The sequence below is a fragment of the Postia placenta genome (genome assembly GCF_002117355.1).
Source record: "Postia placenta MAD-698-R-SB12 unplaced genomic scaffold POSPLAscaffold_6, whole genome shotgun sequence".
NCBI lineage: Eukaryota > Fungi > Basidiomycota > Agaricomycetes > Polyporales > Adustoporiaceae > Rhodonia > Rhodonia placenta.
In genome coordinates this window covers 1,520,234-1,543,181 of record NW_020169837.1, presented here as the reverse complement: position 1 = coordinate 1,543,181, position 22,948 = coordinate 1,520,234, and the positions used below count along the sequence as shown (strand labels likewise).

Below are 22,948 nucleotides of genomic sequence, written 5' to 3'. Positions count from 1 at the left end.
TGTTTCGGAGTTCTGACGGGCAGGGCAAGCGCAGATAAGGCCGGACGAAACACGAAAACATTGCGGTTACGCGCTGTCGACCGGTTGGGCGTTGAGGCAGGCAAGCAGGCGGTCAGGGAACGTGATGAGAGCCAGATGATCTCGCGATGATTGGCCAGGTAGCAGCGGCTCCGGCGGAACGTGTATACGATCGGTCGCTGTGTTGTTACCTAAACGGTGAGTCATTCGTCGCGTCCACCAATAGGACTGTGCGAAATTGGATTCTAGGCTGGACGCGGGGAATCTAATCAGCGATTTCCAAGTTCGATCGGTAGTATGCCGGTTCTCGACCAGCGTCGACTGATTTCGATGGTTTTCTCCGCGCACCCGCGCGCTCTTAGGGGCACCTTCCTCCTGGTTGCTAATCTGAAAATTGAGGCGCCCCGCATTGCGGAGGCCATATAAACGTCCGGCTTATGCATGAGATCAGTCAGCGCACGTCGAGGTGATAAAAGCCGTCCTTTTGTCTCTCCCTCACTGCGTCTCCCTTTCTTTGTCTCTTCTGCTTTCTTCTCTCTTTCCCGTCTGTCTCTCTTGGGTTTCGGTCATCTCTCTGGTTCTCCTTTACTGTTGTACACTGGCACGCTGCAAGATATAGACATTAGCATCCTTTCGACATAGATTCATTGAATAGACATGATCGCACCACCAACCAACCACGTCCTCTCGCCGACCCAGACACTCGTCGACGGCAAGGTTCCCCAACGGTTTTCGCCATTCCGGCGATATCTCCTCCTCATTATCTTCTGCTTCGCCCAATTCCTAGACGCGTTCAACAACTCGGCTCTCTTCTCCGCCATCCCATCCCTAGAGAATTCGCTCGGCATTACCGAGAGCCAGTCAACCTGGATCATTAGCGCATTCCAGCTGACCTTTGCCTCGTTCCTATTGATTGTGAGTGGGAACGAGGTGAGGTCAGACCCGAGATGCTAACCCTGGATGCGTAGAGCGGTCGCATAAGCGATGTTTACAATCCAAGTGAGTATCCATCCAAGCCGCTCGTTTCAGATATGGTAACGGTCGTTTGCAGAGGTGGCATTCATCGGTGGCGTCGCTGCTCTTGGGATAATTTCCATTGGTGCTGGCTTCGCAAAAGACAAGATCGCCATTATTGTTCTGCGCGCCCTCAGTGGCATCGGTAAGTCCTTCCTCGCATAGTATCTCGAAATTCTTACCTACAGCTACTCGTAGCCGCTGCGATGACCATCCCTTCGGCTCTCTCGCTCCTCGTGAGCGTGTTTGTCGAACCGAACGAGCAGGCACGCGCCATTGGTGTGTTCGGCGGATGTGGCGCCGTAGGTAATGGTGAGTGGGCTTTCACCTCAAAGTGGAATGCACATGCTAATAGACGTCGTTATCCCAGTGCTCGGCCTGATTATTGGTGCCATATTCGTCCAATATGCATCCTGGTCGTGGGTCTTCTGGTTCGTGGCCATGGTTGCATTCCCCATCGCTATTATCTGCTTCCTTCTCGTGCCACCGCAAGAGGAGGTTGTCCATGTCGAGGGTGCAAGGTGGAAGAGTCTTGACATCGGCGGGGTGTCTATTCTAACCGGTAAATTAGTATACTGTTGGGAGACTGGCAGTATACTAACGATTCGTGCGTTTCTAGCGGCGTTGATTCTTTTCATTTTCGCCATCACATCCGGTTCGGCAGATGGCTGGGCGACTGCTGAAGTCCTCGTCCCGCTCATTGTCTCGATTTTCATGGTCGTCGGGTTTTTCTACTACGAGACACGCATCCCAGTTGCCACCGCTGCAATGTATGTCTTCGGTCATTGTTTCTCCAAAAGCATTCCCTGATTGCCACGCCTTGCTCGATAGTCCGCCGCGGACATGGTTCCTGCCCAACTTCTCCGTGCTGTTTGGGACCGCGCTACTCCCATACTTCTGGTGGACGACGATCTTCACGACGTACACAACGCTCTGGCAGGACACATACCACTGGCCGGTCATCTCGACCGCGATTCACATGATCCCCATCGGTGTGCTCGCCTTCTCGATGAGCTTTACAGGCCCGCTGTCGCGCGTGTATAACCCGAAGTGGATCATCCTCTTCGGTGAAAGCATGCTCGTCATTGCGACCATACTCCTCGCGTTCGCGGATGGCCCGGAAAAGTACTGGTCGTTCGTCTTCCCCGCGTTCGTGCTCGGCAGTGGTGGCGCGATGCTGACGTATACACATACGAAGTGAGTTTCTGAACCCCTGCGAGCGCATATAGTGAGCTTACGCGCGTTCTTTCTTGTAGTATTGCGATCTTCCGCACGTCGCCCGCGTCTATGGCCGGCACAATCGGCGCGATCTTCAACGGCGCGCTGCAGCTCGGGTCCGCGGTGGGTATCGCCGCAGTTGGGTCAATCACGACGAGCGTGCAGGAAACGCACGGGACGCAGGGCTATGCGGGCGAGCAGGCGGCGTTCTGGTTCCTGCTCGGCGTCGTCGGCCTCGAGTGGGCCGCGATGCTCGTGTTCTACCGCACGAAAAAGGAGGCTGTGGTGCGGGACGCGAACAGCATCGCCGAGACGAAGATGACGGCTGTGGAAGAGAAGCTGAGCGGCGACGAGAAGGAGCGTGCGGATGTGTTTGTGAAGGTGGACGCGGAGCAGATCACGGATGACCCCCGCATGAACATCGCTGAGCTGCGAATGAACGCTGATCCTGACAGTATCTCGCCGGTTTAGACCTCATTCCCTAGACGCACCTCATTTCTTGCACCATGCTATCACTTACTGAATCTAGGAACTTCTCTATTTCTCGTTCTCATTTTCCCTCTATTCCTTCTTTGAGATGCTTTGAACCATTCATGAACCTCTAACGTCGCAACGCACCACACTAGAATAGACGCACTTGTTGTATCGATCATTTATCTTCATGTTTTCTACATTTATCTGACTGCATATATCATAACCTGCCAATCTGTCTTTCCTGTCCTCAAAGATTGGAATGGAATTAGCTTGGATCCTCGCGCTTGGTACACGTTGCGGTGCAGTAACAACTCAATATTCTCGGAGACCATGCCGCCTAATATGTGAATATTGTTGCGCCCGCCAGCTCAGCTGCATGCCCCGCTCGTCGAGTTGTTTATTTCTAGCAACAGGCTTGATTCGACATCCTCAGAGTGACCAGCTAGCAGCGATCAAGATGGGATCTGAGAGAGGTGGATGTTTCCGGTAAGTTGTCGGGCAGCGGTCTCAGCGAGCGGCCGGCCGGCCTCATACTGTTTCAGCGCCGTCCACGACGACGGCATTCACCGTCTCTCAACCACACATTGTGAACGCCCTGCACTCTCGGACGAAGTCAGTACGGGATCCTTGTTGCTACACCGCGGCGGAGTCGCTTTAGCCGTCTGCCTATGTCCACCGGTTTCTTCCCTCTATTCTCTACTGGAACCTCGGGCGACACGACCATGAACGCGATTCAATCACGACCATACACACCCCATATTGCTACGGCCTGCTCGAGATGCCAGGCCCACGTTGAATTTCCCGTACCGTCACCTGCACCGCGTCCAAGCACTGTTCTGAGCGTGCGCTGTTGTGCATGCAGTGGCGTCTTTACGCATACGTTCTATCCGTCACAACTACCTAACCTCGGCCCGGTGCCATCCTCCTCGTCAAGTGTTAACGGCGCGTCATCGTCGCAGACTCAAGGTGGCCGCCGAGGGAGGAAGATTGGAACGCAGGAGAAGCCACTCGAGACGGGCTATTATGACATTCTGGGCGTGTCTGTCGATGCGACAACAGACGACATCAAGAAGGCGTATCGTGAGTGCATATGGCATGTGTACGAGTCTAAATGTTGACGTCCGTGACGCGCTCGTACAGGCCGGCTGGCAATCAAGCACCATCCAGACAAGAATCGAGATGACCCTCATGCCGAGGAGCGGTTCAAAGAGATTGCAATTGCGTATCAGACGCTGTCCGACCCAGAGCTGCGCAAAAAGTACAACGAGTTCGGTCCAAAGGACAGCGCGCCTGAGGGCGGCTTCGTCGACCCCGAGGTCTGTGCTCCACTTTGAATCTATCCCGCCCGTTTCCTGACCGGGTTGCTGCTACAGGAGCTCTTCGGCTCGATATTCGGAGGAGAACGCTTCCTGCCCATTATCGGACAGATTAGTCTCGCACGAGACATGAAGGCGGCGATGCAGGAGGCGGAGGAAGATGACGAGGACATGCCGCGCGACGCGAAGGGACGCCAGATCCTGAGCCCGGAAGAGAAAACGCGCCGGGAGGAGAAGGCGCGCAAGGTGGCTGCTGAGGTGCGCCGCATCCTATCGTGCTGTTGTTGGACGATGAGCGACGTGCATAGAAAGCGGCGGTGCGCGCGGAGCGGGTCAAGAAGCTATCAGAGAATCTGGAGCGCAAGCTCGGGATCTTCACCGAATCGGCGACAGGCCCGAACGACGTGCAGGTCACGGAGAGCTTCCGGACGATATGTCAGCTCGAGGCGGAGTGTGTACCTTTCCTTATTAATTCTGATATGTTAGTGTTGACTATGCGCTCGTAGCGAGCTGAAGAAGGAGCCATATGGCGTGGAGCTTCTGCACGCGGTCGGCTTTGTATATGTCTCTCGGGCGAAACAGTTCCTTGCGAGCAATCAGACCCTGTTCGGCGTTGGAGGTTGGTTGCATAACGTGCAGGGTAAATACCACGTCTTCAGCGAAACGTGAGTAGTGTCTCCGTTGCATCTGTCTCATGCTCAAGCTCGTATCCAGCGTTTCAACCGTCCGCGCGGCCATGGATCTCAAGAATGTGTTTGAGCAGATCCAAGCAGCGGAGAAGGCCGGGAACCTCAGTCCGGAGGACAAGAAGCGGCTGGAGGACCAGGCCGCCGAGAAGGTGCTGCAAACACTCTTCAAGGTATGTCGCTCGTCACCTGCAGGCCGCAAATACGTTCTTTGTGCTGATCACGTCACCCAGGGCACGAAGCTGGAAATCGAGTCTGTCCTGCGCGAGACGTGCGACCGCATACTGGAAGAGTCGTCACTGGCGCGGAACAAGGCGCAGCTTGCCGCAATTGCGCTGCAGATCCTCGGCGAGGCGTACATGGCAGTGAAGAAAGACGACGAGCCGCGGGACGAGAGCGAGTACGTCCGGATCGAGACGAAGGAAAGCCGGCAGCGGGAGTCAGAGCGGGGAAAACCTATATGATTAAGACCTGCACGCTGATTGACTACGGCATTACGACATCCTAGTATCTACTCTGAGCTAACGAAGTCACCCCGACATGAATAGCAGCTTGCATTCGCGGGTGGAAACATCAAATCGTAGGTCCGATCAAGCAATAATGTGACAATGGTCAAGCGTGTACACCGAGACTTCCTTCGCTTCCAAGGTTCTTCGAGGAACCCTGGGATGCGGCTTCGGATGTGTCGGTGTGTGAGGATGCAGGTGCTTTGAATACCCTGTGAAGTGATCAACAAATTGTTATTTGTAATAATGAGACAACTTACGGTCTGTATTGAACCTTCTGTCGCAGATCGGCTATTTGATTAATTTGACTAAGAAGAGTTTTGTTGAAGTCCTTTTGTTCCTCACGAGCCTTGTCGAGTTGGTCTTCGATCGCCTCGAGTCTTGCTACCATACTTGCGGACAAGGCTCCGATGCTGGCCATTAAGAGTGAAATTGCATCGTCACCCGCGGGGGTAATAGCAGTTGGCTAGCCATGCAGTTTATTAGACACGAGCTGACAAATCAGTTGGTAAGAATGCTCACCTGCGACATTATATTCGGGTTGGGCTGGGTGAAGGATACCGTAGCAGGCAGTGAGTGGTGGCGCGACTTGTAGCTATTATGCGAGTCTGTGACCGTTTGAGCTTGTTTTCTTATGTTTACTATTCTTGAGCTCGGACAGCGCTGCGATCCTTTAGGACTCAGATGTCGCCAGCTTCGACACCTCCAATCGCCCTTGCAGAGGCAGGATCCGGATGCAGCGACGACTACGGTCAATTTCCATCCAGTGCACGTATCAATGTGCCGCAGTCGAATCACCGACGCCAAATAAACGCGTTCACAATCATCGTATCCACTCCTGCTGCGGGCGCACACCTAGAGTGCGATAGTATGATTCCTCTGAGCCATTCTTCTACTGGTCTCATGACGCTCTATATATAACTCGCACAGTGGTCGGTGCGTCGAGCATCTCAGGCTCGGTTTACAAGCCCGCTCCTGTCAATGTAAGCGCCCTGCAAGTTGTCTGATCATTTGGTGCGATTGAGGCATGGTCTGCGTAATTTTAGATTGCCGTTCGCGGCACGAGCTTTATGGCGATGCAGAGCAGGCTTGTTGCAACATGTTCATCCGCAGCAATTAGGACCTCAGCCTGCGGATGCATCCCGCTGCGCACTGTCTACCTAAGGCGCTGCCCGGTTGCAATATTGATCTCACTTCAATCGAATCCTCGAATTTGCGCAATGCACAGCCCAGGCACGGAATGTCAACTCGGCTCAAGCCTCCTATCCAACGTTTATAAGTGACCACGAATTGGGCGACCATACGTTACCCCCTTTCCCCCCTGTCTCCCACCATGCTGGCCGTGTTCGCATATGTCGCGCACTCGCGGTCGAAGGCGAAAACCCAGACACGTCAAAGGTAACGAAATGTTGGAGTTTTCTTTTTTGTATGCGTTTCATTTAGTGCTATCGTCCTACAGTAGTACACTCAACGAGACAGTTCCTGTGTCCGCTCCGCATGATGTTTCCCCGGTTTCCTCGCTACAGCGAGACCCGTCCCAGGACCTCGAAATGGCACAAGAGGCTGCACCCGCAGCATCTGCATTTAATCGTCGGCAGATAATCCTGCTCAGCATCGCACTGCTCATTCCAGTGTATTTCGAGACATTAGACTATACAGGTGGGAAGTCTAAGAACACCTGCATTCGTTCAATGCTGATTTCTACCGTAGTGGTTGCCACCGCGCAGACCCACATTGCCGTATGTGGACACACAACATTTGTGTCATACACATTCGCTCACCGTTACTCCAGTCCGCGTTTAACCGACTTGACCTTCAAAGGTACAGTACATAGCGACACCGCTCGCGGTCCGCATCAGAATTCATACTGACACACATGTCACAGCTGGATCGGCACAGCGTATCTACTGTCATCGACCGTCTTCTTGCCCGTCTTCGCCTCCATAGGCGATGTCTGGGGACGGCACTGGGCGCTGCAAGCTGCGCTCGTATTCTTCATGGTCGGCAGTGCCATCAGCACCGGAGCGAACAGCATGGTTACAATGCTCATAGGCCGAGGTATCGCTGGAATCGGTGCCGCGGGCCTACAGGCGGTAAGCGATATGGCGATTGTCCTTTGTCCCGTTATTGATCGCCAACTCTCTCGCAGCTGGTCAGGATCATTATGAGCGACTCAGCATCGCTCGATGCGAATAACTGGCAGCAGTCGATGCTTTTCTTTCTCTTCACGATCGGCTACTGCACAGGACCCATCATTGGCGGTGCTCTCTTGACCGTCTCCTTCCGGTGGATTTTCGCGATCAAGTAAGTGGGCTGCACTCACTTCGCTACCTCGCAGCACCGCTGACGGGACGGACGTCGACAGCCTGCCAGCATGTGCAGTGGCCGTCGTGCTCGCATTCTTCATCCTGCGCACAAGAGCGAAGGGACCGCAGAGCACGGCCTCGGAGCCAGAGACCTTTTCCCAAAAGGTGCTCCGCATCGATTGGATTGGCGCGGTGCTCTCTATGGGCGGGGGAATTTTGATCTTGCTCGCGCTGAGCGAGGGCCCGATCTCTGGCTGGGACACCACGCGGGTGATCGTTTGGTTCGTTATCGGGGGCATTGCGTACATCGCGTTCCTTATTTTCGAGTGGTTCCTGCAGCGACGCTCGTCCGCGTCGACAGGAGCGGACGCGAGGCGTGGGCTGCTGCGTACGCAGCCAATGCTTCCGCTGACCGTGTTCCGCCCGCTGAACATCTGCGTGACGATGGCGGCGACGTTCGTGTCGGGCATGGTCATGCTCGTGATGTTTTATTTCGTGTCGATCTTCATGACGATCGTCGCGGGGCACACCGCTACCAGTGCGGGAATTGCGTTGCTCTATTTCGCTCCGGGTCTTGTGAGTGGCGCAATCTAAACACGGCAATGGGGAAATTCTGACGTCTGGGGAAGGGCGCAGGCTCGTTGACACAGATCTTCCTGATCAAACGGCTGCGACAGGTCAGTCCTTGCTCAATATGTTATCGTCCAAATTAGTTATTTGAAACCACAGCCGAGGATTCCTATCATACTTGGAAGCATCCTCATCACAGTGTCGCTGGGTCTGGTGTCAATGGCGGTCGATCGGAATAACGACTCGATGATTGATGGGTACGACGCTTCCGTAGTCTTATATAGGATTCAGAATGCTGAGTTTGCAACAGCTTCATGGTCGTGAGCGGCGCTGGGGTTGGCATGTCTATCGGCGCATTGGCAGTGCAAGCGCGATTCTCTCAGCCCGCCGACAAAGTTGCCATTGTGTCAGCACTTTCCCTGTTTGTGCGTAACCTGCCTCCATTATTCTTACAATATCACGTCCTCATTCTAACTGTATGTTGTAGTTCCGCGCGCTCGGTGGCACTGTCGGTCTTGCACAGTGTGGTGCCGTCCTGAATGGCAAGGTCGCGAGCTATATCACGTCGCTCTTACGCTCCGGCACGCTGTCTGCGGCCACTGCGAACAGCCTATCGCAGGCGTCCTCCTCGTCTCTCAGCTCGCTTCAGAGCATCAACGCGCTCCCGCAGGAAGTGCAACAAATTGTCAAGGACGCGTTCAGAGACGGAACGCGATGGGCATTCATCTCGCTCATCCCCTGGGCGGCGCTGGCGTGTATCGGCACGTTCTTCTTGTCGAACATCCGTGACTCAGATCAAAAGCCCAGCACCGCACTTGAAGACCTGTCGAATGAAAAGGACCCGAAGCAGCCGTCGGAGGACGCTGCTGCTGCATAACATCTCGATTGCCTGTGTTGTACCTATGGCTGAGGTACTGACGTCTTATGATTGGGGTTGTCGTTATTTTATGGAGTCACCTTGCTCGTCTCACTCATTTGCCATTGCATCTACCTTTAGGTGACTGTACAATATTTTTCTTGGGCCGTAATTAGTTGCCATAATGGTCCATATGTTCAAGGACCGCGCCTTCAGTTGCAGGTATTTCTGTAAGGTCTATAGTGGCCTCATCTGTGTGAGGAGCACCGAGCTCGGTGATAGCGGTGTCGGTATGAGTATGCGCATCCGATCGGTCTAGCTCAGCCTCCGTCTGCCCTGCCTTCGCTTTCCCTTTGCGTTTCTTCGACTTGTTGTCCCCGTCGTCTGCGTCCTCAGCCTCCTTACCCTTCCCCTTTGAATCTGCTTTGCTTTTACGTCCCTTGCGCGGCTTAGATGCTGCGAATTCTGGCACACTGCTGCCTGCGACCTCGTCGAGGGTTCCCGGGATCCTGTCTCGCTTGGTCTTCGCCTTGTTCACCTGTCCCACTGGCTGAAGCTCAGGAGAAGAGGCTTCCTTTTTCTCTCGTAATTCAACTTGTTTGAAGCGGATGCGCTGCTCCGTTGTGCCGACGGGCACGAGCGACTTCTTAGTGCGATCGGGATGATCGTCTGCGGCCGAGGCGTTACCATAGGCCGTGTCTCAGAAGCGAAGCAAGTGCGTGGCATACCGTCTGCGTCCGTAAACAACAGTTCTGTTCCTAAAAGAGACTGGTGCTGGCCCTTGAATATAGTGCCTGAGAGTTGCAAATAGGGTGTTGGAGTGTCGAGTCCCTATCGCAGACAGCCCTGTGCATGTCGGCTACATCGCCAGCGCGAGACGTATGTGCACTCACAATGAGACGATACGAAGAACTGCTTGGGACCAGCGTTGGCTCGACAGCGCCGAGGTCGAGGGTCACATATGTGATCTCTTCCTCGGACTCATATTCCTCGTTTGGTCCGAACGCGTCGACCTGATGATATCCAGGACATAAAGATATTCCAGGCATTTTTCTGTGTGTGATATCCGTCGTTGGACACACTTGTGTCAAGTGATCAAGTAGTATCCGGTTCAGAACAGTGGGGAGGGTGCATCGCCGCCACAGCGCGCGTGGGCAAAGCGCGAGAGCATTAACAAAATCACGTGCATCGTGTTGTCATTGGGCGCATCTTGCCTCGGCGACTCTTGTTCTCAACTGCCATCTTCTCGCCACCGGGACTATCATCCCACTCTTCTCACACTCCGGCTTTCTCAACCTTTCAATAACAACTAGCCAACATGTCCGGACGCGGAAAGGGCGGAAAGGGCCTTGGAAAGTGTGTACTTTATGCTCGTTCGTGTTGAGCGATGTTGACGACGCCGTGGCGACAGGGGTGGTGCCAAGCGTCACCGCAAGATTCTCCGCGACAACATTCAGGGGATCACTAAGCCGGTGCGTGTAGTCCTCTAGAATCCCTGTGGCTCAGGATTGAGCTGAACGCCATCCATTGTTGCAGGCTATCCGCCGTCTCGCTCGTCGCGGTGGTGTCAAGCGTATCTCGGGCTTGATCTACGAGGAGACCCGTGGAGTGCTTAAGATCTTCCTCGAGAACGTGTGTACAACGTTGCCATTTCTATGAATGCCACGCTGACTGATCTTGCTGTGCAGGTCATTCGTGACTCGGTATGTCTTCTATCAGTTGCTCTCGGCTGAGATCCGCAGTACTCAGATATCGACTTCACAGGTCACGTATACCGAGCACGCGAAGAGGTCCGTCTCGCCACACGTTTCCATTCAACTATTACTTACCCGCACATCTGTTCCTCTGTAGAAAGACCGTCACTGCTCTCGACGTCGTGTACGCTCTCAAGCGCTCCGGCCGCACCCTTTACGGTTTCGGCGCGTAATCAAACCACTATTGGTAAATACACGCATTTTCTGTCGGTCCTCACGTGCTGAAACTCATCTTAAAGGACAATATGTGCTCTCAATCTTCTCGGTCCTGTGTCGTTTCGCTATGTCGTCATGTAACAGTCTGGCGGTGACAATAATCTGTATTACGAGCCATGACACGGGGTGAAACGCTAAAACATGCGCTATCTTACGCTCCTCACCTTCGCCTATAAGAGACCATGGTATATTGTGGAAACACATGCGCGATGGAGATGAACAAAAGGTCTGTCTATGCAGAATGAGCGAGGGTGAGTCAGATCTACAGTAGGCTCCTGGGAGCAGTATAGATACTGGGCATTGTACTGACGGGGATGATCCTCAACGACCATTCCGACATCTCATCTTGTCACCTCGACTCCTCTGAAACCCATGCATATCCAGTAGCCCTCGCTGGATTCTGACCTGCTGGCCTCTGGCTTGCAATTGTAAACGGCATTAAAGTAAGGTTTGAGCTCTTTGGCACGGAACTTTGACAAGAGCGGATGCTCAAAGTACTTGACGCTGTGGCGCCTCGTCAGCGGGACAGAGCTGAGAGGTCGTGAGCTGCTTACACGAGAACTCCTCCGTGTGTTCTGCTGACATCCTCTGCCGCGATTAGGTGCTTCCGGGCGAAGGTAGCAGCTGCATTGCAGACGTCTAGGCAGGACTCAACATCATGTGTCTTGTTGCCTGAGATATTGGCAGCCATGTCAGATAGAACGACATCAACCTTGCCATCTGGGTTAATGTCACTCTTGACTAGCGACGCGATGTACGCGTCGGCCTCGGGAGATAGGAAGTCCATTTGGACGGTCTTGACACCGGGTATGGGGAGCATGCGCAACAGATCGACTGCGACAACCGTCCCCCGCCCGATCTTGTGTGTAATGTCGTCGTCAAAGAGTTCCTCCCATGGGTCGTAGTCTTCCTCTGTGGGCTCGGGACTTGAGTCACTCCATCTACCAGAGGCGCGCCGCTGAAGCCCGAAGCTGGAGCCCGCCTTTCCCTTTCTATTGGTGTTATGTCCACGCGGGAGCCCCACGACATCCTCCTCCGTCCACCCAAGCTTGGAGGCCGCGACCTGGCTCCAACCTCCGGGTGCGGCGCCAAGGTCGACGACGGTCAGCACGTCGGGCTGGAAGATAGACCATTTGGCGTCGAGCTCAAGGAGCTTGAAGGCAGAGCGTGAACGGAAGCGAGCTGCTGAACGTTCGCGCACGTACGGATCACGGAATTGACGAGCTAGCCAGGCGCGGGAGGAGGGAGGAAGCTTGTGGGAGAGCAGCGGTCGGGTGGCGGAGAAAGACATGCGGGGGATATGCACCCGATGTAATTGCTTATCCAGGACTTGTCGGATATGTTATTTATGAGGTTATAGGCCCTTATTACTACCGACTCTTTGGGCTCCTTAGAACCTGTGACTAGTAACAATCCGTGTGTGCTTATGAAAGTATTCCATGGAGCACAGTCATACAGTACTGCGCTCGATACCCCGAATTCACTCACATTGTCTCCGAACTAATACTTCTGTGAGGGCTTGACAAGGCTTGACGTCGAGATCTGTGTTGCAAGATAAGCGCCCACGCCCCAGTGCGGAGTATCCAAGGGGGGTCCGCTCTGACAATTTCGCACCTCAACCCTAATGATGTGAGCGGCAAGACCCCTGGTACAGGATCTTCCACCACTACTTGGATAAGATTAGATTAGGACACATGATCATGTCTGGTAGCTGCTTTGCACAGACACTCAGGATGTATGGTCAATGGTTGACCTCTCTGATGTATATTGGTGGTATAATTAAGTGAACTGAACAGAGTCCCGAGTCCAGTGAATGTGCATGCCCATGCAGAGAGGTGGAGAGGGACGTGATGAACGAGAATTTGATCGAGGGCGATCCTGTGGCATCACATGACTTAGAATCTAATTTGTCGGAAACAAATTAGATTCTGAGTCATGCGATATCTAGGATCAAGATAAGATAGTTATGTCAGCTGAGGGCGTACGAAGACATACCCCCACTTTAGAGTGGTCAGACCACGGTCAATCTGGACCAAAACTATCTCCAGAGACGCAGAATACAGTAACGATGAAGCTCCGGAAATTCGGAGGTCAACAACGCATGATCTGCATCGCACAGAAGAAATTTGGCAGATTTGGCTTGAAAAGCTAAACCTGGACCCCTGATCCCAATCAGACCACCACCACCACCAATAGGGTTGGAGTCGCCGCAAGTTCTAACGGACCCCCCTTGGGAGTATCCTTACATGGCTTGTCTCACTCTTGCAGTCGCCAACACGAACAACTCTGTCTAATGATCTCAATCTTGTTATGCAATCATTCGACCACTTTCTGGAGGTTATAGCGTCTCATGACTATGCATCGTATGCAGACCAAGCGAAGTTACATGTAGGGTACGCGCATCGTCCTCAGGTAGCCAAGTTTCTCGGGCTGTCGCCCATCCATTCAGTCTGGACGAACACTTTGTTGCGACGTGCGCGTACTCTGGCACATCGATGTACGACAGTCTTGACCACACCGGCCACACAGATGGTCGTGGTAACATACTTTAGCAACAGAACATTTGTCTTGTGCTGCGCTGTAAAGCGCGCCAGCCTGATCGGGTATGCTTGTTCCCAAGTATCTTATATTATTTTACACAGGGGAACAGACTATACATGTACTCCCTTGTGCGGCCGCAGCTAATTTCGTGTTATATTCAATAGCAAGGTCATTTGGCGGCTCTGTAGCTGCGTTCTCCATGACGATGCTGTTGGACGAAATGTTCGTTGTACTTATCAGTGATGCATGAATTGCCACCGTGACATACTTTCCGATTTCTCGCAGGACATCAATTGTTGTGCTGCATTTGGACTTGTGGGTCCCTTCGAGTGTCTATCTTATTTGTGTGGCTTATCGGATGATATGTGCAATCCACATACCCGCTTTCGTAGCTCTTGGGCCGCGGCCTGGCCTCGAGGCAGCAATATGATAATGAGAAGGTTTGAGTCGGAGTTCCCTGTTTCCCCCCTCTGTCCCACCATCGTCGTCTCTTATCCAGAACTGAACATCCGCTACTATGAGCGATTTCTACGAGGTCGTCGACCTCACCGCAAACATTGAATCCATCTTAAAGCGATACCCGTTTAGTATAGGCATATTTCGTGAGCTATTACAAAACTCCGACGACGCAAGGGCCACCAAGCAGGTGCGCATCCCACTCTCGTATCTTCCCTTCTTCCCTGTCTGACTTCAATTATCGTCTGTCAAGGCCTTCATTCTTGACCTTCGAACGCACGCCAGTGACCGGCTCGCTGACGAGAAGCTCAATGTGCTTCAGGGTGCTGCACTGCTAGCTTGTAACGATACTGCTTTTACTGAGAAGGATTGGAATGCATTGAGATCTATCAACGGATCCTCGAAAAAGACTGATACTTCGTACGTCTTTCCATAAATTCAGCATTCGTGAATGTGACATCGCAAACTAGCACAATTGGCAAATACGGCATAGGGATGCGTTCTGGCTATCACGTTAGTGCACAGCTCATTGCCGACGTATGCGATGCTCAGTTCGCATTTTTGTCGCTAGTTGACAGACAACATCGAAGTATACTCTGCAGGCAGTCTGGTCATCTTCGATCCACATCGCACCTTGATCCCCGAAGGTGGTAAGAAGTGGGACACGACCTCCCTCCAAGAGCGATCTCCCGACCAGCTATCTCCCTTCCGTGGACTGCCCATCCTGGATACTGTTGTTCGGCTCCCCCTGCGGACACCTGGGCATCACAGTCGTCTCAGCACCAAAGTCCCTCGACCAGACGAGATCAGGACGCTTATGCAACAGTTCGTCGAGGACGAACTTGCCATGGTCTTACTCTTCCTGTCTCACGTCGAGGAGATTGAGATGTTGGAGATCAGTGATGATTGCCAAAGACTGATCGGGCGCTGCCAGATCAACCGCGAAGCTACTCCACGCGAGCAAAATGGAGGTTTACTCATAGCAGAGCAGGTCTATTCGAGTGTTGCGACCATCGCCGTAGAACAATTCGATGCCGGAGGCCAGTCAACCGGTTCCAAGTCGCAAGCATGGCGGGTCCTACATGCGTCGTTCTCCAAGCAATCCTGCATCGATGCTCTCCGTGACCGTCTGGGCCGAATCAAAGACTACGACATCGTTGTTGATGTCGACAGCGAGAAGCTGTGCCCGGCGGATGGCAGTCCTGTCGCAATCGCGGTGCCACTCATGTCAAAGCCTTTGATGAACGGAAGGCTTTTTACCTATCTTCCTCTCCCACTGGCAACCGGGTTTCCTTGTCACATACATGCCCTCTTTGCCCTCACCGACGCGCGCGACCACCTACGGAATGCGGGAGAGAAGGTCTTGGATTATACCCGCGACAAGTATGTATTACAGCAGCTCTATGTCTGAGATGGCTCGACTTACTGTTACGGCGCAGAGTGCTTATAGAATGGAATCGCGTACTCTTCGAGAACTTCATACCGAAGACGTGGGCGCTCTCGCTCCAGAACCTGCGACAGCGAGCGGAGATATCTGACCTCTACGACGTCTGGCCCTCTCTGCAACATCAGGCGTCGAGCGGCGAGTCTGTATACTGGCATCGTATGCCTGCACAAGTACTACAGGCCATACTAGACCGCGATCTCGCTGTCTGGCCCACATTCTCCAGCACACCTCCGGCGTACACTAAGTTATCAGCCGTCATCGTTGCTTCTGTCCAGACACCTCGATCTGCTCTCGAATCGCTTGTATCTGCCGGCTTGAAGATTGTACAACCACCCGCTTATATTTTCGACATGATCGAGAAGGCGAAGCTCTACCACAGGGATTCTGCGAAGATCCTTACACCGCGAACCGCACACGCTGCGCTGTTGGTGAGTGTTTGAGTACATGCGCATTGCTCGTTTCCTAATTGATTGTTCAGCTCGTGTCTTCCGACCTGCCGGCACTCCCTGCATCCGATAAAGAAGCGATCTTGTCGTATCTATTCTTGTCGAACGAATTGTCCTTTTTAGCCGAGCTGCCAATTGTCCCCACTGTCTCGGGGCAGGTCATTATGTTGCATACGACATCGCAATCGAGGCATACCCTTCTCAATAAAGAAGAGGCCGAGCTCTTCGGAAGTCATGATGCCAATGCGATAGCGCTCGACCGACTTCCGTCCCTCATCTCGGCTGCATTATGTCGAAGTGGAGAAGCGTCTTTGAATGTTGCCCGCATGGACTGCAAGCGCGTTCTCGAGTACTTGCATCAAGAATTGGACGGTGTCCTGCCGCGTGCTTGCGAGGAGCGCGCTGCAGACGACACGATCCGCTGGCTCTTTAGATTTTGGAAGTGGTTGCCGCAGTGGCCACTGCGTATCGAACTCGTCGCTGCCGCGAAGCCCTTGGCGTTGCTCGTCGCCAACGATGGGCGCTTACGAGTGCTTGAGGAGGGGATCTTTCTCGGGAGCGAATTAGACGCCACCTTGCGCGAGATGCTAGAGAAGTTGGGACTACATTTCTTGCATCCGTCCTTCCCACCATCCACTGTCTCAGTCATCGCCCGAACTATCATCTTGGACCCATTCAACGCACCCAGCATCCTTGATAACCTTCAAACCGTCGATGCCTCTCATCCAAGTTTTAGCGATGCGGAAGTACAGCTACTCGGTACACATTTGGCCTCGTGTCTGGTGCGTGCCGGCCGTCTTTCGACTGAACGTAAATCGCGATTGTGTTCCCTCCCGGTATATCGTCTATTCTCTTCCGTCGCGACTTCTGCTGGGTGGGAGCTCAGGCCATCTCTGGCCTCTATACCTATCACGTCACGCATATATCGCATATTTGGTGCGAAAGACGTGTTCCTCCCCATCATTCCTAATGCACTGTTCGTATTGGCGTCCGGATGGGAAGGAGACCTTATCGAGGCCATTGATATGCAGTCCGCAACCAGAGTCCTCAAGGCATCTGACGTCGTGACTCTTTGTATCAAAAATCTCGTCGAACAGAGTCCTGCATGGCAACTAGCCTTCCTGGAGCATCTCGACGCACGACCTCACCTACTGTCGTACTCAGATAAAGGCACCTTGCGAAAGTCACCTTTCATTGCAGTGGGACATGGAAATAGTCGTCGGCCTCCCGAAGACGTCGTCGATACTAATTCACCAATCGCAACGTTGGTGCGTGTGGATGAGGAGAGGTATCCAGCAAGCTGCGACGCGGGCATATATCACCGAATGATGGATCCCTTGCGAAGTCTCGGCCTACTACGCAATTGCCTGTCAGTCGACTTCGTCGGAGACCGTATCCAATACATATCGAAGTTGTCCAAGTCCTCAGCCGAAGATGCAGACAAGCTCGCTCGTTCATTAATCAAAATGATCGCAGACACTTCCTTCGACTGTAGCCACCTTCGCCTGAACGACACCGTTGAATGGTTGCCAACCCCTCGAGGGATGTGCTCACCTTCGGCATGTAGAGATCGATCCTGCCGACAACTCGTCGATCGGGTCATGCCGATTCTAGACATGGAGATCTCCTCAGCATTGCGACAAGCATTGGGATGGAGTATGCCTGTTCCGATTGATGTTCTCATGAGTCAAATGAAGGCTGTCGTCTTGGAAGAACACAACGCCGAATACCTGTACCGCTTGATCCGCGAGTTTGGAAATCGCCTCTCAGACTTCTCCACGCATCTAGGGACTTTGCAGAATATAGTCCAGGATCATGCATGGATACCTATCTCATGGGAGCCCATACGTATCGCAACCACATCACAGGCAGTGTTTTCACGAGAAGCGGATGGTCTCCCCGGATTCTGGACTATACCCTCTGATTTAGTCGCCCTGAAGGGTGTCAAATCACTTCTCCTGAAAATGGGTTGCAACGAGAAGTAAGTACAATTATTGATAGTATCCTGTGCATGTGTTCACCGTTATTTGACCGAAAAGGCCATCTACAACAGCGATACTGCAGCGAATTGCAGACGAGAAGAAAAAGGAGCCTCGCTGCAATCTGCGACAGGTGGTCAGATTATTGGACGCCATCGGACATCTTCCGGAAGACCACAATCAGGAGCTCATGCCAGTGTTTGTCCCTGACGTGCGTGGGAATCTCCGGCGGCCTGATGAAGTCTATTACGATGACTTGGGAACACGAGCATTAGAACTTGCTCTTCCAGCAGGTTTCTACAAAATGCACACCCTCGTTACCGACGATATAGCGACGCGCCTAGGAATACGATCTCTCAGCTCATGGCACCTTGGCCTTTTGGATGACGATGAAGATATGCACGAGGATTTGACAACTAGGATCCAAGGCGTCTTGAGATCCTATTCTGTCACACAGTCGTTCAACGAGTTCCTCGCGAACGCGGCTGACGCAAATGCGAGTGCACTCGGTATCGTACTGGACGAATTTCAACATGACAACATCAGCAGTCCAGTGTTCCTGACAGACGAAATGAAACGCATTTGTGGGGGGAAAGCGTTGATCATCCACAACGATTCACTATTCCAAGAGAAGGATTGGAAGGGTATTCGTCATGTAGGACTTGGTGGCAAACAAGGCGACATGGATACGATTGGGAGATTTGGCTTAGGCTCACTGGTGATGTTCCATTTCAGTGAAGTGAGCTTGACGTCGCACGTATCTATTTCTCGCAGACTAATCGTAGGTGTTGATAGGTGCCAATGATAGTCTCTGGAGGATATGTCTTGTTCCTGGACCCATCCAGAAAGTACTTGCCTCGAAATGGACATCTCAAGCGAAGTGCTTTACACTTGCCCCTCTCGAAGCTTCAGGAGTAAGTGCGGAACCCTGCACGGCAGTACTGATTCGTAATATTGATGTGATAAACAGTCTCTACGATGGGCACCTCTCACGGCTTAACGGAATATTCGGTTTTTCTGCAGACAAGGAATTCTATGATGGAGTATGTTGTGCTTCTCATGTCCGTGGTTTTGAATCCTGACATGCCTCATTTGCAGACTTTATTCTACCTACCTCTGCGGACCAATTCTTATGCAAGGCGCAGCAATCTTTCCGCTTGCACTGTTTCCCCAATCTTTTTGCACGAGTTGATACGAGGTTACGAGGCTGATGCACTAGATTCCCTCTTGTTTCTTGGAGTGAAACACGTAAGTGCGCATTGGCGCAATTCATCGGGAGTGGTCGAAGGACTTTGGGCGATTTCTGCAGAACGAGGAGATGTGCGTACGGAGGACGACTTCAGGTGCCACGATGTTGTGATGGCGCACGAGGGCTCACTATCAAAGAACCAGGGTCAGGTCTGGCGTGTTGCTTCGATGAAATTATGCGCCGAAGACGCACCTCCAGAGCTCCAGGATCTCGTCGTGAGGCATCAGCTCAAGGTCTTAGACGTTGGCCTTGCGGTAGTCATATCTCCATCGACTACGATGCCGACTCGCCCGAGGTTTTTTTCGAAGCTGCCTCTGCCGGTATACACTTCTCTTCCGCTGCATATCCACGCATCTTTCATTTTAGCCGATGATCGACGATCCATTCGCTTTGATGACAACGGCCAATCTAACCCCGAGGCCGTGCTCAATCGCTGGCTTCTTTCATCTCGCATTCCACTGCTTTACTTTTGGTTCCTAGAACAATGGCCCCTAGCTAAGAGCAACTCAAAACTCTTTCCAGCGACCAAGGTGTCAGGATCTGTCACAGAGGATCCCTTGTCACAGGTAGTGGCTGATGGCTTTTATGAACTATTGCCAGCCACCTCCAGGAAGGTTTTTCACAGTGTCTCAGGCAAACATCTCCAACCCACGGATGCTGTATTCCTTCGATCCCGTATTCCCCCAGACACAAGCAGCAAGATGCTTCTCGCCTTGAAACCGGATGAGCTCGTCAAATTTCCATCGGCGCACTATAGCAAGGCCCTGGAGACTGACGAGAGACTCAAGTGGGTTCAATCTGAATACGTCTGTCAGGTGATTCGCCGATATCGGACATCTTTCCTCAATGCCTTCACCAGCCTGAGGCTCGATGTCCGTGGCGTCCAGGAGATATTGAACGGTGTCCAAGCAGACCTTAGTCCTTCACAGATTGCAGGTCTACCTCTTCTTCCACTCGCGAACGACACGCTAGCAGACATCAACGACTCATCACACACCATGTTCTATGCCAGCACACTACACGGTCGTCGAAGGCCCTGGCCTCTCTTTCCCTCTGACCGCTTTGTTCATCCCGACTTCAGAGTGGAAAACATTTTAGGGCACGGTCTCAACGTCTCAGAATTCGAGGGTCCCGCTGTGGCCGAGTTCGTCAAGTCACGTCTCCCGAAATCCATCAGTTCCGTGATGAACTGCAACAAAAAGGACGCTGCTTGGATCCAAAGCTTTTGGCAGCATTTTGATATTCTGGATACATCTATCGAGCATATATCATCACTGGCACTAGTCAAAACCACTCACGCAGGCCAATATGTATCAATCAAACATTGTCAGGAGACGGCTGCAGTTCTTGTCATTCCGATGAATTTCTATGATCTAGATCATGTTCGCAAGGTGTTGGGGAAGATGGGTGCGCTATTCGTGCAGCTGGATGACGACAAGCTCTCGCCGCTTCCGAGGCTATTAAGCTCCATCCCATTCAGATTCGGCCTCATAAAGGTGCTCCGGTTCATCACGTGGAAATGCAATGATCTCGGGGGCGGAGGAAACAGCGTCATGGGGCTGTTCTCTAGACTTTCTGAGGAGGAGTGTTCCGACTTTGCTCTTTGGGCAAGACAGGAGATACAGGCTTGCATCGTGGACACATCTCCTGATCTCAAATCACTCATATGCCGTCTACCCATCTGGCCCGCGCAATGCGCGAACGTAGTCAGATTGCGAGCTCTGTGCGATCGAGATGTGCAAGTTCTCCCACAGGCGTTCAAAGTGGAGCATGCGGCCCACTTTCTTCAAGGATCAAGATACTACTACACAAGCGTGCCTCTCTCGGTTCTGACACGACTCGAATCGGAGGTCAAACCCAAGACAATACCTGTTATGCTCTCTCGTTTGAATGATCTAAAGATACTCCCCCCTGACGACGTAACCCTATATCAACACTTCCTCGACAGGCTCTTCTCCCATTGTCAGTCGCAACTCTCAGATGTAACCTTCATAAGGGTCCCCAACAGCTCATTGGTAATGGTCAATTCGAACACTTTGTACGCGGGAAGAGGAGTGGATGCCTTCCGGGACATATTTTCTTCTCATTCCCAATATCTGATACATCCCGATTTTGCAAAATACGAGAAAAAGCTCGAAAGCTTCGGTCTCAAATCCAAACTCGACTTCGCGACGTTCATGACATGCGTGCAGACCTGGTGCCGCAGTGGAGGATCCGCCGTTAACAGGCGACAGCAGGCAGCAGCCCTTTACAGATGGTATCAAGACTTGCCTATGGAAATCGGCGCTCATAAGTATAAATGGAGTCAATTGAAGAATTATGACTTTGTTCCTCGTCGCCAAAGCCTCCCGCGCTATGGCTTGACCAATATTTTATCTCATCGGATTGTTAAGCCTTTGCCAGATATCATTTCCCCGAGCAACGTTCTTCGTCCAGAGCATGAAGCTATCGCTTGGACACAACGAGGACTATTTGACGTAGTGCCTCACGAGCGTTTATTCCTTGCCGACTTATCTTTAGGCGTCCCTACTGTGGAAGAAGTGGTGAGTCAATATGGCACCTGTTGAACTACAGCTTACCCACCTTGTCTAGGTCGAGCACCTTCTCGTCCTGGCATTGTGCGCCGCGGAAGAGTTCTCGGGAAATGGAGAGGTCCTTCGAGATCTGACCCAGACATATGAATGGTTGAACCAACGCAGCAAAGAGGCCGGCGATATACTCCTGAATTATACCGACAATGATCTTTTCCTGAACGTGGACGATCCCGAGAACGGTCCATGGCGATTCGCGAGTGCGAGTCAGCTCATCTTCAATGCCCCTGACGAGGACGATCGCCAGAGTGTCCGCACGTTCCTGATGCCCTTCAAGAATCTTCTTCTTGCTGCCAATGCCCACGAGATCAAGCAGCTCGTCGCCCCACCCGTGGAGCGGCGCTCGCCAGATGACCTGTTTTCGCGTTTGCGTTTTGCCATCAACGAACAGCGGCTCAAGAGACAGCTCACCGACGCCCTGCTCGTTAGTACGGACGGGTCAGAGCTCCCTGTCCATCGCAGCTTCCTTGCCGCATCTGTGAAACATTTCCGCGATCTATTTTGCGACTCTGGATATGCCGAAAGCTCCTCTTCTGCATCCCCAGATGATCCGATCCGTATACTAGTAGAAGAAACGGGTGCAATCATACAAACCATCGTCGGTAGGGACACCCGTCCACAACTAACTTTTTGCGTTATGATTGACAAATTGCACAGACTTCATCTACACCGGACGGCCTACGATCAAAGATGAACACGACCAAGGAGAACTACTGTCAGTTTTGAAGTTGGCACATCTCTGGGGCATCACCGATCTGTACGCGGAGATTGAGAGCATGCTGGTAGCAACGATCACACCGGGCACCTTTGCGGATTGTGAGTTGCTCTTCTTTGCGGGCTACGACTTGCGTGTGGCGGTACTATGCTGACGCGCAACTGAAGTGCACAGAGACGCGAAGCTACTGGAGGCGCAGGTGCTGCAGCAGCATTGCGAGACGTACGCGAAAGAGCATTGGCAGGTATTCAGGGATCTGGGAATTGCAACGGACTTATAGAGCCAGGGCGTACAATGGTGACTGCCATGATTACAATTGGAACGGATAGCGCAGAGAAGTGCTGAATTGTATCATGCTATGCACGATGTGGGAATCGAGGCATGGTCATGGAAGCTACCCTCGCCTTGCGCTGTCAGTTGTATCCCAGAGGGTGATAATGAGCGTCTGAGTAGCGCAGTTCTGCTCAACAGAGATGCAACAGAGATGTGTCTCTTGTCCTCTCGCTTGAGTCCCAACAGAGCTATGATCGGAGACATACTCGGCGCTGTCCATTCGCACAACCTAAGCATCTCCTTGTATACACTACGAT

At 52.6% G+C, this 22,948-nt stretch overlaps 8 protein-coding genes across 8 annotated transcripts; 5 read left to right on the top strand and 3 right to left on the bottom strand.

Moving 5' to 3' along the window:
• Nucleotides 1-626: 626 nt before the first annotated feature.
• Nucleotides 627-3,049, top strand: POSPLADRAFT_1169549 (hypothetical protein). Its single transcript, XM_024488067.1, has 8 exons — nucleotides 627-933; nucleotides 987-1,017; nucleotides 1,070-1,177; nucleotides 1,231-1,344; nucleotides 1,403-1,594; nucleotides 1,652-1,802; nucleotides 1,864-2,229; nucleotides 2,289-3,049. The coding sequence occupies exons 1-8, from the start codon at nucleotides 676-678 to the stop codon at nucleotides 2,719-2,721; spliced, it is 1,653 nt and encodes a 550-aa protein (XP_024339725.1). The 5' UTR covers nucleotides 627-675; the 3' UTR covers nucleotides 2,722-3,049.
• Nucleotides 3,050-3,446: 397 nt separating this feature from the next.
• POSPLADRAFT_1046297 (hypothetical protein) lies at nucleotides 3,447-5,190 on the top strand (the record flags this gene model as incomplete). Its single annotated transcript, XM_024478995.1, has 7 exons — nucleotides 3,447-3,804; nucleotides 3,865-4,040; nucleotides 4,098-4,298; nucleotides 4,349-4,491; nucleotides 4,547-4,705; nucleotides 4,755-4,899; nucleotides 4,960-5,190. 7 exons carry the CDS (start codon nucleotides 3,447-3,449, stop codon nucleotides 5,188-5,190), a joined length of 1,413 nt encoding a protein of 470 aa, XP_024339724.1.
• A 148-nt stretch (nucleotides 5,191-5,338) lies between these two features.
• On the bottom strand, nucleotides 5,339-5,763 carry POSPLADRAFT_1056293 (hypothetical protein; the record flags this gene model as incomplete). The annotated part of the gene is made up of 3 exons (XM_024480758.1): nucleotides 5,339-5,444; nucleotides 5,493-5,698; nucleotides 5,755-5,763. The coding sequence occupies 3 exons, from the start codon at nucleotides 5,761-5,763 to the stop codon at nucleotides 5,339-5,341; spliced, it is 321 nt and encodes a 106-aa protein (XP_024339723.1).
• A 755-nt stretch (nucleotides 5,764-6,518) lies between these two features.
• POSPLADRAFT_1074291 (hypothetical protein) lies at nucleotides 6,519-9,202 on the top strand. The gene is made up of 11 exons (XM_024482687.1): nucleotides 6,519-6,630; nucleotides 6,692-6,891; nucleotides 6,943-6,971; nucleotides 7,025-7,053; nucleotides 7,118-7,325; nucleotides 7,382-7,536; nucleotides 7,571-8,114; nucleotides 8,168-8,215; nucleotides 8,268-8,365; nucleotides 8,419-8,533; nucleotides 8,596-9,202. The coding sequence occupies exons 1-11, from the start codon at nucleotides 6,566-6,568 to the stop codon at nucleotides 8,983-8,985; spliced, it is 1,881 nt and encodes a 626-aa protein (XP_024339722.1). The 5' UTR covers nucleotides 6,519-6,565; the 3' UTR covers nucleotides 8,986-9,202.
• On the bottom strand, nucleotides 9,076-10,013 carry POSPLADRAFT_1046307 (hypothetical protein; the record flags this gene model as incomplete). Its single annotated transcript, XM_024478999.1, has 4 exons — nucleotides 9,076-9,201; nucleotides 9,362-9,633; nucleotides 9,693-9,795; nucleotides 9,858-10,013. 4 exons carry the CDS (start codon nucleotides 10,011-10,013, stop codon nucleotides 9,076-9,078), a joined length of 657 nt encoding a protein of 218 aa, XP_024339721.1.
• A 194-nt stretch (nucleotides 10,014-10,207) lies between these two features.
• On the top strand, nucleotides 10,208-11,051 carry POSPLADRAFT_1039794 (hypothetical protein). The gene is made up of 7 exons (XM_024477598.1): nucleotides 10,208-10,320; nucleotides 10,376-10,436; nucleotides 10,501-10,596; nucleotides 10,653-10,667; nucleotides 10,729-10,754; nucleotides 10,816-10,905; nucleotides 10,958-11,051. Exons 1-6 carry the CDS (start codon nucleotides 10,283-10,285, stop codon nucleotides 10,889-10,891), a joined length of 312 nt encoding a protein of 103 aa, XP_024339720.1. The 5' UTR covers nucleotides 10,208-10,282; the 3' UTR covers nucleotides 10,892-10,905; nucleotides 10,958-11,051.
• Nucleotides 11,052-11,275: 224 nt separating this feature from the next.
• POSPLADRAFT_1046295 (hypothetical protein) lies at nucleotides 11,276-12,225 on the bottom strand (the record flags this gene model as incomplete). Its single annotated transcript, XM_024478994.1, has 2 exons — nucleotides 11,276-11,438; nucleotides 11,489-12,225. The coding sequence occupies 2 exons, from the start codon at nucleotides 12,223-12,225 to the stop codon at nucleotides 11,276-11,278; spliced, it is 900 nt and encodes a 299-aa protein (XP_024339719.1).
• Nucleotides 12,226-13,992: 1,767 nt separating this feature from the next.
• Nucleotides 13,993-22,717, top strand: POSPLADRAFT_1074289 (hypothetical protein; the record flags this gene model as incomplete). Its single annotated transcript, XM_024482686.1, has 13 exons — nucleotides 13,993-14,121; nucleotides 14,185-14,351; nucleotides 14,402-14,444; nucleotides 14,503-15,314; nucleotides 15,371-15,806; nucleotides 15,857-17,805; nucleotides 17,864-18,542; nucleotides 18,599-18,717; nucleotides 18,774-18,846; nucleotides 18,902-21,595; nucleotides 21,645-22,245; nucleotides 22,301-22,459; nucleotides 22,526-22,717. The coding sequence occupies 13 exons, from the start codon at nucleotides 13,993-13,995 to the stop codon at nucleotides 22,636-22,638; spliced, it is 7,974 nt and encodes a 2,657-aa protein (XP_024339718.1). The 3' UTR covers nucleotides 22,639-22,717.
• Between the last annotated feature and the right edge of the window lie 231 nt (nucleotides 22,718-22,948).